The sequence below is a fragment of the Vidua chalybeata genome, chromosome 8, assembly GCF_026979565.1.
Source record: "Vidua chalybeata isolate OUT-0048 chromosome 8, bVidCha1 merged haplotype, whole genome shotgun sequence".
Taxonomy (NCBI): domain Eukaryota; kingdom Metazoa; phylum Chordata; class Aves; order Passeriformes; family Viduidae; genus Vidua; species Vidua chalybeata.
In genome coordinates this window covers 30,363,550-30,377,066 of record NC_071537.1, presented here as the reverse complement: position 1 = coordinate 30,377,066, position 13,517 = coordinate 30,363,550, and the positions used below count along the sequence as shown (strand labels likewise).

The following is a 13,517-nucleotide window of genomic DNA, read 5'->3' as shown; positions in this document are numbered from 1 at the left end:
ACTTCTCATCTGACTTCTCATACTTCTGACTCTGTTAAAAATAAATTTACTTTATACCTTTAAATTTCAACCTGTTTTTCCTTTAGAGTGTTTTCTCCTAGTCCTCATCTCAACTCATGAGCCCTTCATTAATTTTTTTCCCTCTCCTCTGCCCAGCTGAGAGCAAGAAAGGGTGAGTGAATGGCTTTCGTGGATGCCTGGCATTTGGCCAGTGTCAAACCACAATACATGGCCCCTGTTTGCATCCAGTGGAGCAGTGTATCTGCAGTGCTGGCTGCTGGCCTCCACCACCTACTCAGCCTGCAGACTAAGAGTGCTCCAATGAAACCTGCAGGAAATACCTATAACTAACAGCCTCTCCCCTTCAAGGATCCTGACTATAGAAGCACTCAAATACCTGACATTCACACTATTTCAATGAGTCACACTCAATTACTCAAGAATCAGTACTTTAATTTCCTGACCTTCCAACAAACACTTGCATGCTGAAAATAATGAGGAGCAAAAACAGTTTTACTCTGCGGCAGGGATTCTTCCTCTGCTTTACTTTTTGAAGGATTTCTATTAGGAGTTTCAATCTGAGGTCAAAATTGCACATTTGAATCATGTGGTTAAATTTATGGTTAAAACTGGTAGAAATGTAATCAATGCACTTCATACTCTAGAGATTATTTGAGGAAAGCACTAAAGAAAGACACTTAGGAAAACACTAGAACAGTCAAGCACTCCACCCATTAGAACATAGTGACCTATTATGGTACTAAGAGAAAAAATTAAGTGTTCTCTGTGATGCTCATTGAGACTGCTTGGTTAAGTTTGTTTCCTCAAATCCAAGACTCTCTTCTCATCATCACATTTGAACAGCTTGCATAAATAAGGTACAGTACAGGAATTGTATGTGCCTGTAATTAAGATCTGAACACTCAAAGCAACATTCAGAAATGCAACACTTCTCCAAAACAAAAGTCACCAGGATGTAAATCAACAGAGACTCTGCTTCTCAGGAATAAAAACTTCCCATGGGGCCCACTTCCCTGATGCCCAAACTCCCGGAAATATTTTATTAGCAAACTCCACAAAATAGTTTATGACTTGGGGCACTTATCTGAAACCACAGGACTTCATTTCTCAGACTATTAACACTGAATTTCTATTCCTTCAGGAGCAGCAAGGTTTTGATGTTGACAGGAAAAGGACTCAGAAGGAAAATCCACTCCAGACACAGGTTCATGACTACAGGAGCACTGTACAGCTCTACTGAAAGAAAGAGCATAACCATGAGAACACAGACTTTACAACCTTGAGATTAAGATGAGCTCAAATGTGTATTTGACAAAAATACAGATATATCCAGTGTCATATTCTAATAATACAGAAGTTACTTTGCTTTGGATAAAATGTATTTGATAATTTAAGGTTAAAACAACTTTCCATATGCAGTAGTACTCAGCAAAGTAAAAAATATCAAGTGTCTTTATACTCAAGACAGACAGAAAAGACAAACTGACGTATTTGACCAAAACTTCTTTCAAGTCAAGAGGTCTCTTGGACAGTAGTGCCCTTACTCTGACACTCCACCTTTCTCTACCTGTGCCTCCTTCTTTACATTCTGGGCCTTCTGCCCAAATCCAGACCAGTTGGCAAGACCTCAGCCGCTGAAAGCCTCACAAAGAGACTACGCAAAACATCTTCAGTTTTAACCAGTTGTACCAACCACCCTTAAAAAAATAATACAAACAGAACCTCTCCTGCCCTGATCATCTGAAGAATCCTTAAGGGTCCAGGCTAAAATGTCAGCTTCCTAACAAGGCCTTTCATGTAGCCCTGAGGTAGTTTCTGTCCGAGGACATTCAGAGCTCAATCTTATGCAGGCCACAGTTACACTAATGGACTGGGTTTAGTACAAAATTGCCCCCTGCTGCCCCACTCTTTGGGTTTTGCTTTGTACTTACATGCATGTTAATAAATCAAAGCTATTTAAGGAAACCAACATGATAGCCATTAATGCAACCATACCAAACAAGAAGATAAGTGCCATGGGTAAGGAGAGTAAGAGCTCTCTCTGTCTCCTCCTTCCCTCCCTTCTTGTTTCCATCTGTTTTCAAAGCCTTACTTCATCCATGCCAGGTTTTTTTGGTAAAATCAGCTGAACCACATTAGCAGCCCAGGAAGGCAGGAGTTAAGACACATAGAGCCTAAGGCCACATATTGAGAAAGGTATGCCTCCTCCCTTCTCAGTGGGAAAAGCTTTCCAGAACTAGCCAGTGCAATGGTGAAGCAGATGGTGATGACAGGTGAGGGTTTTCGGTTTTATTTTAGCTTCTGGAATTAATCAGCATAGTCACCCCACAGAAACATCCTGTGGTCTGGGGAAGTTGGCTTCACTGAAAGAATGCAAGTGAAACTAAGGCTTTCTCCAAAACCAGTAACAACCCTGCCACCCGCCCCCCCCCACCCCCCCCATCACTCTTGGAGCACTTTGTGTCATTCCACTCAACTGTTAAGAAATCTCTAGAGACCATTTCCCTAATCCTACTCTAAATACAGGTCTGCAGTTTGGACAGTGTTTTCTTGATACCAAATGGAAGTAGGGTCAAGTTTCAATGCTGCTGTAAAATCAAATGTAAAGTTGCCCTCTAGCCCCATCTTACTTTCAGCCTTTTCTGTTGTCTGTTCATAGCTAGCAATTTGTATTTGTTCTTTTATAGAAGTCATACAGCACTGTAGTGTAACAGGACAAATGTGACACCTGCAGAAAATGCAGCACAATCAGAGATTAAGATGGCACTGTGATTTCTTCCCTGCCACTGCCTTTTACATGGATATCTATCCAGCTCTGTGACTTTCAGAACCTCTCCAGGATTTTATCATCTACCTTTTGATACACATGTATTTGGAAAGAATTTAATACCTATTTCCTGATTAAGTACATTCTGTGCCTCATTTTGGTTTCACACTCAGTGAGAGGGTACACACACTTTACAGGACAAAAAATTTAAACCATGACTGCTTAGTAAGTTATGCATTGTAGTGATTGAAGAACAACAAGCACCAGAGAAAATATACATGCTGAAGCCTAATGTATATACTACATTGGGATGTCTTCAGTGATATGACAAAGAATTTGTGGGTTTTTTCCCCCCAATTACAAGAGAACAGAGGATTTGTCAGACATTGATTCTGTAGCTTCTAGTGTCCACTCTACGCCTCCTTCCTCTTGATGATCAGAGGCCCAACGTTGTCGCCAGTTTCCTCGTTGTGCTTTGTGTGAGAGCCATCACACAGTGGGAACTGAAAAAAGAAAGAATAAACACATCTAAAGTACATCCAGTGTCAGAACTGAGAACCTAGGCTGAAAGTTTATTAGGCATCTTCTCATTAAATCCACTGAAACCACAAACCACAACTTTTATGCTAACATTTTAGATCTCCCTGAGTTCTGGCTGAATGCTAGCTTTATCCTTATTGTATAGAGCAGACAAGAGGCTTGCTCTAAAAAAGCAGCCACCAAATTCCACTTCTTGGTGTTCCTGCCTCAGGTGAGCAGGAGAAAACTACAGCCTGAGCAGACCTTCAGCTGTAACCTACCTGGAGTACCTTACTCTCAAACCTTGCCCCACGCTTCCTCAGTGCCGCCCTTAAGAGCCACATCAGTTGAAAGTAATTTGAAGAAATATTTCTTCCATTAAAAAACCCCAAACAAACCCCACCCTAGAACAGGCTGATCAAAGCAAGAATAACAGGGACTCCTTTAGCCAGCTCTAACTGCCCAGGTCCCAGATAACTACCACTCCTGGGAAGCTCTTATCACATGGTAGAGCTGAAAGACATTCTGTGAGGCAGTAAGAGTGAGGCTGGATCCCATCACTTCTCAAGGATGCATTTTCAGGGCTATGCCACCTCTGCACAGGAAACTCTGGAGACGATCACAGATATCACACATTTTGTATGTGATTGTATGTCACTGGTATTTTGCATCCAGTTACAATTTCGTTTGCTTAGAAGTAATGGGACTCGGAGTTGGGCATTGCTCAGCTTTTGCCTTTGCAACAGTACTATTCTCCTGCAGTACACAGTCAGTACTCAACGTTCCACTGATCTCAATGTTTCTGCTTCAGTCACAGCCTTTGAAAAATATTAATACCCTACCACCCATGCTTCATTAGAATAAAAGATTTCAAAGTACTGCAAAAAACTAATACAATGAAAGAATATACAGAGCTTTAAAAATAGCACCACCTTGTCTGTAGGATATTTTTGGGAAAGAAGAAGATGAGGTGTAGGGGTTTTCTTCTGGCTTTTCACAGTAATGAAATGTCAAAACCTAAGCTAAAAATGACATGTGATATTTCTGAATAAAGAAACCTTGAATTCAGAGAATGCTCATGTAAGCTGATTCATGGACAAACCTTCTCATCCCATCAGTTATTTGTGACTCAATGAATAAGTAATGACAGATACTTGGACAAAATCTCAGCAAACAGGAATGTATGTTACTGGGACATTGACCAGCTTTCAACAGATGTTCCTGGGCCAGTTTTCACATGCAACACCACAGTCCACTGGTCTTCACAGATAAAACGACACAGCTTCCATCAGACATTAACACCTCACAAGCTCCAAGGAGGCAACCCAAAGTCCAGCTACAGCAACATCATCACTTCAAGTTTTCAAGGAACAAAAATGGTGGTATTCCATGTTCAGACAGCATGCAGACATCTTTAACAGCTACCAACAATGACTGCTCTGCATTCATCCTACTGGTCAACTGGTCTCAGAACACTGGCTCCTAGGGGCTGGTACACTGGACTTGAGCTTCTCATGGAGAAACACCAAACCAAACACCACTTTCCCAGAGCACCCACTTTGTCACCTCAAATACCAGATACTGCATAGAAGGATATTGGGCCTGACACAATGTGTTCATCCCTGATTAAAAATAAAGCAGCCTAGCAGCAATAGCGGTCAAAGCTCAAACCCCAGGGGAATTGTACAGTGATCTGGACAGCTCATCTGATTTCCCTTGACACTGAACATGTTTGGATTCTCTATCACTATTTCTGCTGATAGTCTGCAGCAGTATTCCTTAACCCACAGCCAGTAGAATCAGACACTATCTTCCATTTCTGTTTAGAAGATTCAATAGGAAGCAGAAAGCACAAACACCAGGGTTCAAGTAGGGTTTTTTCATTTCAGACTCCAAACAGAATAAAGACAAGGCCACCTCCACAAGACTATTTCAGCATCAAATCATAATGTTGTTTAATCCTTAGCAATGTCACACTGCAAAACCCAATTCAGGTACAAATGTGTAAGCTCCTGAGTTACCTGCAAGGTAACAAAGTCAGATCTGACAACAGCAAGAACCCAAAGTTACAGCATCTGTAAATTGCTGAGTTTGGCCTGATGAGACCAATGTCTAAGACTTGAGAAGTTGAGTATTCACCTCCCTGGAGGAGAGAGAGCTAAATTTCAAGGCAGTTCTCTGGCTTTGAAGGTCTGTATTATTTCAGTCTCCACACACTGGCACCTCCTAAAAAAGCTTTTAAATGTGCACCAGTGGTAAAGGGAAAAGATTAACCATGCAATCTGCCTTCTCTCATTACAGATCCCAGAACTACCTTTATAAAGTATATACATCTCAGCTGCATCAGGTGTCACACATCTCTAAGATCAGATTTAAATCTGAGGTTCTGTTATTGAGAGGCTAGGTTATCACTAGTCTAAGGCAATTGAACCAACTCAACTTCAAATGCAAGCAAGCTGGACTAATATTTAGGCCAGACTTTTAATTGCCCAAAGACAGAAGCTCAAAATTGCTCAAAAATAGAAGCTTAAAGTATGCCACTGTGATTGCACTGCCATACACCATGTACTGCTAGCAAGTACTTTCTGACTAAGCTTCCAACTTTCTCCTAAAAGAGGTGCTTAAGATCCTCACAGACTGTGTTTCCTGAGCTCCTACTGCCAACAGGCCAATAGTTCTGGATAAGCCTCAGTATTAGCACAGGTAGCACACAAAATGGCATCTGTCATGCATGATCATGCTCCAGACAGTTGCTCTCCTTTCAAGAGATCTTCTTCAGAGCTACAGAAACAATTTTGTTCACTATTAGCACTGGTCTGCAGGCTTTACTCAGAGCATCAGAATAAACGTGCATAATTCTACAGATTAGAATGCTGCTATATCTCTGTGCAGAATTGTTTAGGTGAAAAGAGGTTAGTTTGCTCTAAATAAAGCAGTTTAAAAACAGTTCTGCTGAAAGATTTAATAATTTATGAAGAATAAACATGAACAACACTGGGCCCGTTCATTCTCCTCTTACCTTCTTAGACCTCCAACAACGACAGTACACAGCCTTGTCTCCCAGATCTTCCATATCAAAGGCATGGACTACCTTGGGGTTATCCTTCTGGATATGGGGATTCACCATTGCTTTGCAGCATTTGTCTTTAGAGAGAAATTTTTTATAAGCTAGATATCCAACAGCAGCTGCTCCAGCAGCTACGGAGACTGCAGCAATCCATTCAACTAGAATAAAAGAAGAAAAAACAAGAGACTGTCAGGTTTTGACCACAACATTCTATTAAAACTACTCAGCAGTAAATGTTTTCATACTTGCAGCAACACCTCTTTACTTTCCAATTGATCTTTTTATTCTGTAGTAGTAACTCTCTGCTTTAAAAGAGTATTTTCCTTTGACAGTCACCTAGTCAAAATGCTTTTTTCTATTCATCAGAGTTCTACTTCACCCAAGTCCTTTCTACACAAGGGTGGAAATTAACCTTGCAGAGTTTTCATGGTTTTGTTTTGTTTTTTACTCTTCTACTTAGCAAACCCTGATATTAACACCAGTTGTACATTGTTTCAAAGTTCAGCATATTAAACCAGGTGTAAGTACATCCTGTAGCAGCAAAAAAAACTGTTTTAGTTGCAAGAAAGTCACTAAAGAAGAACAGTCAGTGCCAACAACCCAAAACAGCAGGTTTCAAACCCCCAAAGGCGTGGGCACTGAGTAGCTTTTAACAAAATGCATCTTGTAACTAAAAAAACTAAAACCAGTTGTTTGGCAATGGGGAAATTATTAAATATACTACCACGAGGAACAAAAGCCATCTTAGATTAAATCCCTACTGTGGTATAGAAGAAAGAACAAGGATCCAAAAATATTATATTTAAGAATCATAGCACATGTTTATTCTAACTAGATTAAGTCCTGAATCTCTGCAAGACAGCAATTAAAAAATCCTCTTACCACCACTCCTCATCCTCACATTTCCTCCCTTTACCGATAAAATTTCTGCAGTCTTTGTTACGTAAAATTCCATTCCTGCAAGAGGTTTTCCTACTTTTTTTGTGGCTCTACTGTTTTCTCTCTGCTTCATGAACATATGCTGGACTTTGGCTCAAAGGTTCAGGTTGCAGCACCAGGTCCAGTTGTTTCCTCTCAGAGTAACAAGTGGCTGCTCTTTCTTTGCTTTTTATCCACCACTTCTACATACGCATGTACTGCAAGTTCTGTTTACGGACAAATAAACAGGAATTTAAGTTTAAGCACATTTACAGAACTTAATAAAATTAGAACCATCTCCAGTTGGGAATTTTTATCCTGTCCTTCTCTGTTTTAACTGGATTTGTAAGATGCCAAACCAGATGGCATCTGTGGGGTAAGAGACATCACTATGTCCAAGTCTAGGAAGAAACAAAAACCTTTATTAGTTCTTGCTACTTTCCATGACCAACTGACTTGCTGTATTTCCACTGTGAGCTTGGACTAAAAGTACCAAGGTTTTCTGTCCCTGTCCCACACTTTCCTAAAATCTCTATCAAGCCCTTTCCTCAGCTAAAACTGTGTTAGCTCATAGGCACCACACTGACCCACAGGTGTCTGGCTGCAGCAATATGTGGAATTAGACAGCTGTCTGTACAGTGTCTGCAGCCCTGTAAGATCTGGGAAGAGAGGCACACTTTTAGAGTCTTACTAAAGGAGTAAAAGATGCAGAAAACCTTTAGAGTTCATTTTCTTAGTAAATGACACAGAAGGGACAAACATACACTGAAACCTCCCCTGCTAATGAATGACAAACACTTCCTGTAACAGTAAGGTGATATTAAGATAGAGAAAATCATCTTTAACATGGAATAATTTAGGTCAGGCATGTTTCCCTGCTCCCCAACTTCTTAAAACAATAAAGGCCCCATAGACCATGTTGTGAATGCTGTGTTTTATATCCATACAGTGAGTTCTCACCCTTTATTCCCCAGAGTAATGCATTAATTTTGATAAAGAAGTGAGAAAATTAAAATTTAAGAAGGATTCTATGAAAATCTGCGTTAATTTAGCACAGCAGCCCAAACTAATGAAAAGAACAGCCACAGTTTAAATCCAAGACAGCAGCTCTCCCAAGAAAAGCCACAGCAGCACCCCTGCCCTGTCTCACTGGAGCAGGGCTGTGGCAGGCAGGAGGAGCTTGGCAAGCTGGGCCTGCTGGGTCTGACAACTTTGAAGTGACCCCTGATGAAATGTCAAGTGCAGCTACAACAGCAAAAGCAAATCCGAGGGGCTGCTCATTGCTTTGGGGGAAGCAGCAATTGCAAGGATTGCCCAAGCTGCTACCGATGCACTGACTGTGGTCCAAACCTTCACCTACATTTTCAGTAACTGATAAGGGCACGGAGGGACCATATCCATTCCCTTATGAAATCTATGGGAAAGAATGACTTGAATGAAATTAGACCACAGGTGGTCTGTAACTTAAAGCACCCTTTAAGGTACTGCACCTTAAGGAAGCTGATCTTCACTTGAATCCATCCAGAAGTCCAGGACAACTTAGCAAACAACAAGAGGAAAAAAAATTGGTAATATTTATGTGACTCACTACAAGCAAGAGAAGTCTGCACTAAAATTCAGCAGCACATTCAGAAGAGCTGTTCTGCACATCTGCAGCCAACCCAGATCCCTCTAACATCCCTTGGGCCATCCCCCATAACTGTGCACATCAGCTCCAGCTCAGCAAGCAGAGGTCAAGAATTAAATTGTCATCTCATCTTGCAGTGATCCTCTACCTCTTCTCCCAAGGGCCAGAGTCATCCTTCACACACACAGGCGAGTTGTATACGTATCAACAGCTTCAGGGATCTTTTCTTATAATAGAGGAATGTCTTTTCTACTGTTTTACCCTTTTTTAGGTAGCGGCTTCCCTGGAGCCACTTCACGTTTCCCCTTTCAGAATGGAAAATTATATCAACCAATAATGCATTAAATCCAAACATTTAAAGCAGTCTCATTCTTTAAATTCCAGAATTGCCTTAATAAATATAATGAAAATTTAGAAGAAATACTTTAATTTATTCAATAGACTCTGGTAAATCATCCTACAGGGTTTCAGAGGCAGTAAGTTTTGTCTTGTTTCATACACAGATCTGGAAAAGCTGGAACACCCATTTAATCGAACCAAGTTAACCATAAAATGCATGTGGAAGAAGAACACTCTTATTTTTAAATACTCTGAACTGTTTCAAAAGACCTCTGGTGCCAATTCAACAGTTTGCTGCCAAAATCCTAAGGTCATGCATGAGGCATCTGTTAACAGAGTGACACTGATGTGGAGTATCAAGGGATTTTTATTTCTTCTTAAAATAAAAAGCAGTAGGAGCAACTTTTATTATTATAGAACTCCAAATTCTGGTATAATACCAAACCACAGTGTTACAAGACAAGACAAAACAGGTCTGTGTAACATGGCAGAAAAAATTGGTTTTGTGTTTTAAGCACTAAACAATGGAAAAAAATTTTGGCTACAACTCCAGAAAAAACTAACACACAAAGGAGAGAAGAGACAGCAAGAGAGATTCAAAGAATAAGGCCCCAGGAGAGCAGGCAGTGCACAGAAGTAAACAAAAAAATCAGAGATGAGAATGACAATAAGTCACTGATAGGGATTTACTCTCTTCCATATTCTTTGGACATATCCTAACGAAAGAGATTTAGATCGAAATTTCTCCTCTCTTCTTTCTCTAAACATCTAGAGCATTGCTCTGGATGTTTCCACATCTACACTACAGAGGGAGGTTTTGGATCTGCTAGAGAGCTCTGAGACACTTTATCCACAGGAAAACACACATTTACCAACTGCACTGGGAAGTGGACTAAGAAAGTGAAGTGGTCTTGCCTCCACCAAGATCCTTGTTAAGAACCCAGATCAATTTACATTCTAGCAACTATCAACAATATGGGGGAGAGCTACACCCTGACAAAGTTAGTCCAAGACTGCCCTAAGAGGCAACAGTCAAGTTACCTCTGTGCTCAGAAAATATTTATGTTATTCTAAAGTCACAGAGTAATAACACCTGACATGAAAAACTGTATTTTATGTCTCCAGAAATGCTTGTGACTTTCAAGCATTTTTCTTGCCAATTTTGTTGCCAATGAAGAGACTGTTATTGTGCAAGAGTTGTTCACAACAGTCCAGTAGTGTCACTGCCCACAACAAAAGCCAATAATGGAGAAACACATGATACTTACTGAAGAGTCATCTAGGATAATTGGATACACAAAAAAAACTAACAGTAAAAGTCAAGCAATCAAGCTGACAAAATCACTTCTACCACTCCACAGCATCCACAAAAAATGAGACTGTGACTGGCACATTTAATTCAACTGAAGATGTATGGCAAAGAGGCCACCTGAGGGAAAAAGATTGCTGGATTTCACCAATAAGCAGTAAAAGACACATCACCATGATCAGATCCGTGGTTGGTGTGGGGTCACACCTGCAAACAACCACACCTCTCAGATCAAAAGCATTAGCTGTGCTACTCACTGCCTTCCAAAAGGGCACACATGCACAGAAGCAATTAACTCCCCCCACTGCTACCACGAATCAAATCTCACAAAAATATGGTAAGTTTCTGATGTCTAGTTTTCAGTAGAGAATAAATGATTTTCAAAATTCATCAGCCTGAGACACATGCCAGCTGAAGGAAGAAATGTAGCCTGCTAGTCACAAGGCACTGATCAAGTTTAATCTCTTCAGAAACCACTAAAACCTAATGCTGTCTCCTGCTAAACAGAGCACCCTCCAGACTAGTGCCATCAGCTGCTCCTATGCTTGTTAGATAAGGAAGATATTTTCAGTTTGTTTAGGAGCATATTCTTCTCCCATCTCCTCAAAGATTTTCTGCTTAATTCCCAGTGTCTAGGAACTGTTCTAATTCTTGCAAGATTATAAATTATAGCAAGCTGCCATTGGGAACACAACCTGGATGCAAGCTATTACCAAGTGATCCTCAGTGATTTGATTATTTTAATAAGCATAGCCTTCCACCACTATAGCCCATTTTAGACTAATGTCTTTGCCAGCATCCTCTGTACCAGCAGCCTTCACCCTCCCCCACCCCTCAAAAAGCAAAAAAAACCAAAAAAAAACAAACAAACAAAAAAAACCCAACAAACCACACACCCAAACCATCTGCCCGCTAAATTAAGGACATAAACCATGAACAGCTTTGCAAGTGGAAACCAGTCACACACGTGATGCTCATTTTTTAGAGAAAATTAGATAATTCAGCTTTCTATTCTATCCTGTCCTCCACCCGGCCTAAGTCTTTCATCCTGTCCAGTTGTGCAACAGCATTTAAAACACACAACGCTACCTCAGGCACGGTTCAAGTCAATCATTACACAGCGCAAATGTCACCGTTACCTCTACTGTACAGTAACGGGCATCGAGAGACAGACAAAACCTCTGAAATTCACAGGTTTTCCCGAAATTTTCACTCAAACGGGTGGAATACAAAAATAAAACAGTGCTGTCTGAAACGGGCTGTCCCCAGTACAGATAAAATCCGACGGGCGATAAAATCCGGGAGCCCGCTGCGAGGGCCGAAGCACCCGCAAGGGCCCGGCGCGGAGCTCGGCGGCTCCGGGCCCTCACACCGCAGAGAGGTGGGACCGGGAGAAGGGGGACCCCTCAGAGCACCACACCGCATTGCTCCCTCGCTGACGCAGGAGGGGTTTCACTGAGGAGCGGATCCCACCGGCCGCTTCCAGACCCACCGCATCCCGCGGGAACGGTGGCGGGCAGACCGCCATCTTGTCCCGGGGGTCCGACGGGGCACGGGGCGCGAGGCGGAGCCGCCCCCGAGGGGCGCCCCCCGTGCTGCCCGCCCGCGGTCCCGGGCCCCCAGCCCTGCCCCGCCCCTCCCCTCCGATCAGCTCACACCTCCAGCTCCCGGCCAGCCATACCCCTCACGGCGCTGTTCTGTCCCGGCCCCATCGCTGCTGCTCCCGCTCCGCACCGCGCACGCGCCACTGCCCAAGATGGCCGCGGGACCGCCCCTTAAAGGCCTCAGGGCAAGACGAGAGGCCAGGGGAGAGGTGGAGGTTACGGGATGTGCGGGACGGCGGTGAGGACAGGAGGAGGGAGGAGCGGACGAGCGCTGTCACTGGCCTGACGCCCGGCGCAGGGCTCTCAGGGAGGCCTCTGCAGCTGTAAAATGGGTGTTGGGCACCGCTGTGCGTCCTGCGCAGACACTGGCTCGGCGGGGCGGAGCGCGGCGCCGCCGTTCTCTTCTGCTTGTGGTGCTGTCAGTGCCCATCAGCTCTGCAAAAACGCGTAGAGCAGATCGTTCTATGAGCCCTCTCCTATGTAGTTGTGGAAAGATGAAGCTGAAAAGTGATACCCACCAAGTGACAGCCGCCTCGAACCTCATAAGCTTGGGTATTGATGTGAGAATTACTATACCTCAAAAAAGTATTATCGAAGTTCTATACCTGATTAAGGACTCGCTACTCTGGGACCTCGTTTATGGTTGGACCTTATAGCAAAGATGTCTGCTTATGTCTTTACAAAATGCTGCCATGGGTATGGGTGTTAATGTCTTTGAAATGCATCTTAATGTCTAACAACTTCAAGCCACAGGTTTGTTACAAAACCCAGTCTGACTCTGAAACAAACGGGTCAGCACAAGTCCGAGATTCTGAACTTTGGGGGAAAATTACATATACGAGGGGGGAATATGTGCTAGGCGGTTCGGGAAGGCTGTATCTTCCTAGTACCTCAGCCGGCGGGGAAAGGAAGAGGGCAACGTGCAGCCGAGAGTTCAGGGTAAGAGGGGCTGTGTCCTCCCAAGCCTTGAGAGAGAAAACCCTGCGGGTGTGTGCCCCACTGGACTCTGCGTGATTTTTCCGCATTGACTCGATCTTAGAGGTCCCTTTCAACTTTAATAATTCTATGACCTGTTCAACAGACTTTTCAACCCACACGTCTACTGCTTCTCTCACACACCATCATGAATATAACACACCTTTTCCTTGTATGCAGTTTTGAAGCTTCACACGGTTACTTTCCTCTTCCTCACCTCTCCGCGTGCCGGCCGTGACTTCCACCCCCCCTGTTCATTAGACACAGACACTCACGGTTTCTCACTCAGCCCCGCACAGCCTGAGGGGCGGGATGGGCCGAGTCCGCCCAAGACTTCCGCACCCGCGCAGCGCCGCCCCGCCCGCGGACTG

The 13,517-nt window shown here is 43.0% G+C and overlaps 1 protein-coding gene across 4 annotated transcripts; it reads right to left on the bottom strand.

Moving 5' to 3' along the window:
• Positions 1-432: 432 nt before the first annotated feature.
• Positions 433-13,410, bottom strand: CISD1 (CDGSH iron sulfur domain 1). Of its 4 annotated transcripts, XM_053948733.1 has the most exons (5): positions 13,310-13,410; positions 12,249-12,606; positions 7,257-7,519; positions 6,327-6,532; positions 433-3,291 (listed from the first exon to the last, which is right to left on the bottom strand). In XM_053948733.1, the coding sequence occupies exons 3-5, from the start codon at positions 7,390-7,392 to the stop codon at positions 3,202-3,204; spliced, it is 432 nt and encodes a 143-aa protein (XP_053804708.1). In that variant the 5' UTR covers positions 7,393-7,519; positions 12,249-12,606; positions 13,310-13,410; the 3' UTR covers positions 433-3,201. The 4 variants fall into 4 exon arrangements, with proteins under 4 accessions (XP_053804708.1, XP_053804711.1, XP_053804710.1 ...); XM_053948736.1 differs by lacking the exon at positions 7,257-7,519; XM_053948735.1 differs by lacking the exon at positions 12,249-12,606.
• Positions 13,411-13,517: the final 107 nt, after the last annotated feature.

Bases quoted from the DNA above. Each gene is read 5' to 3' on its own strand.
- CISD1 (XM_053948733.1), bottom strand. From the start codon at position 7,392: ATGTTCATGAAGCAGAGAGAAAACAGTAGAGCCACAAAAAAAGTAGGA. The intron at 6,533-7,256 runs GTAAGAGGATTT...CTTTTATTCTAG, and splicing joins TGTGAGGATGAGGAGTGGTG to TTGAATGGATTGCTGCAGTC. The intron at 3,292-6,326 runs GTAAGAGGAGAA...TTCTTTTTTCAG, and splicing joins GTTGTTGGAGGTCTAAGAAG to TTCCCACTGTGTGATGGCTC.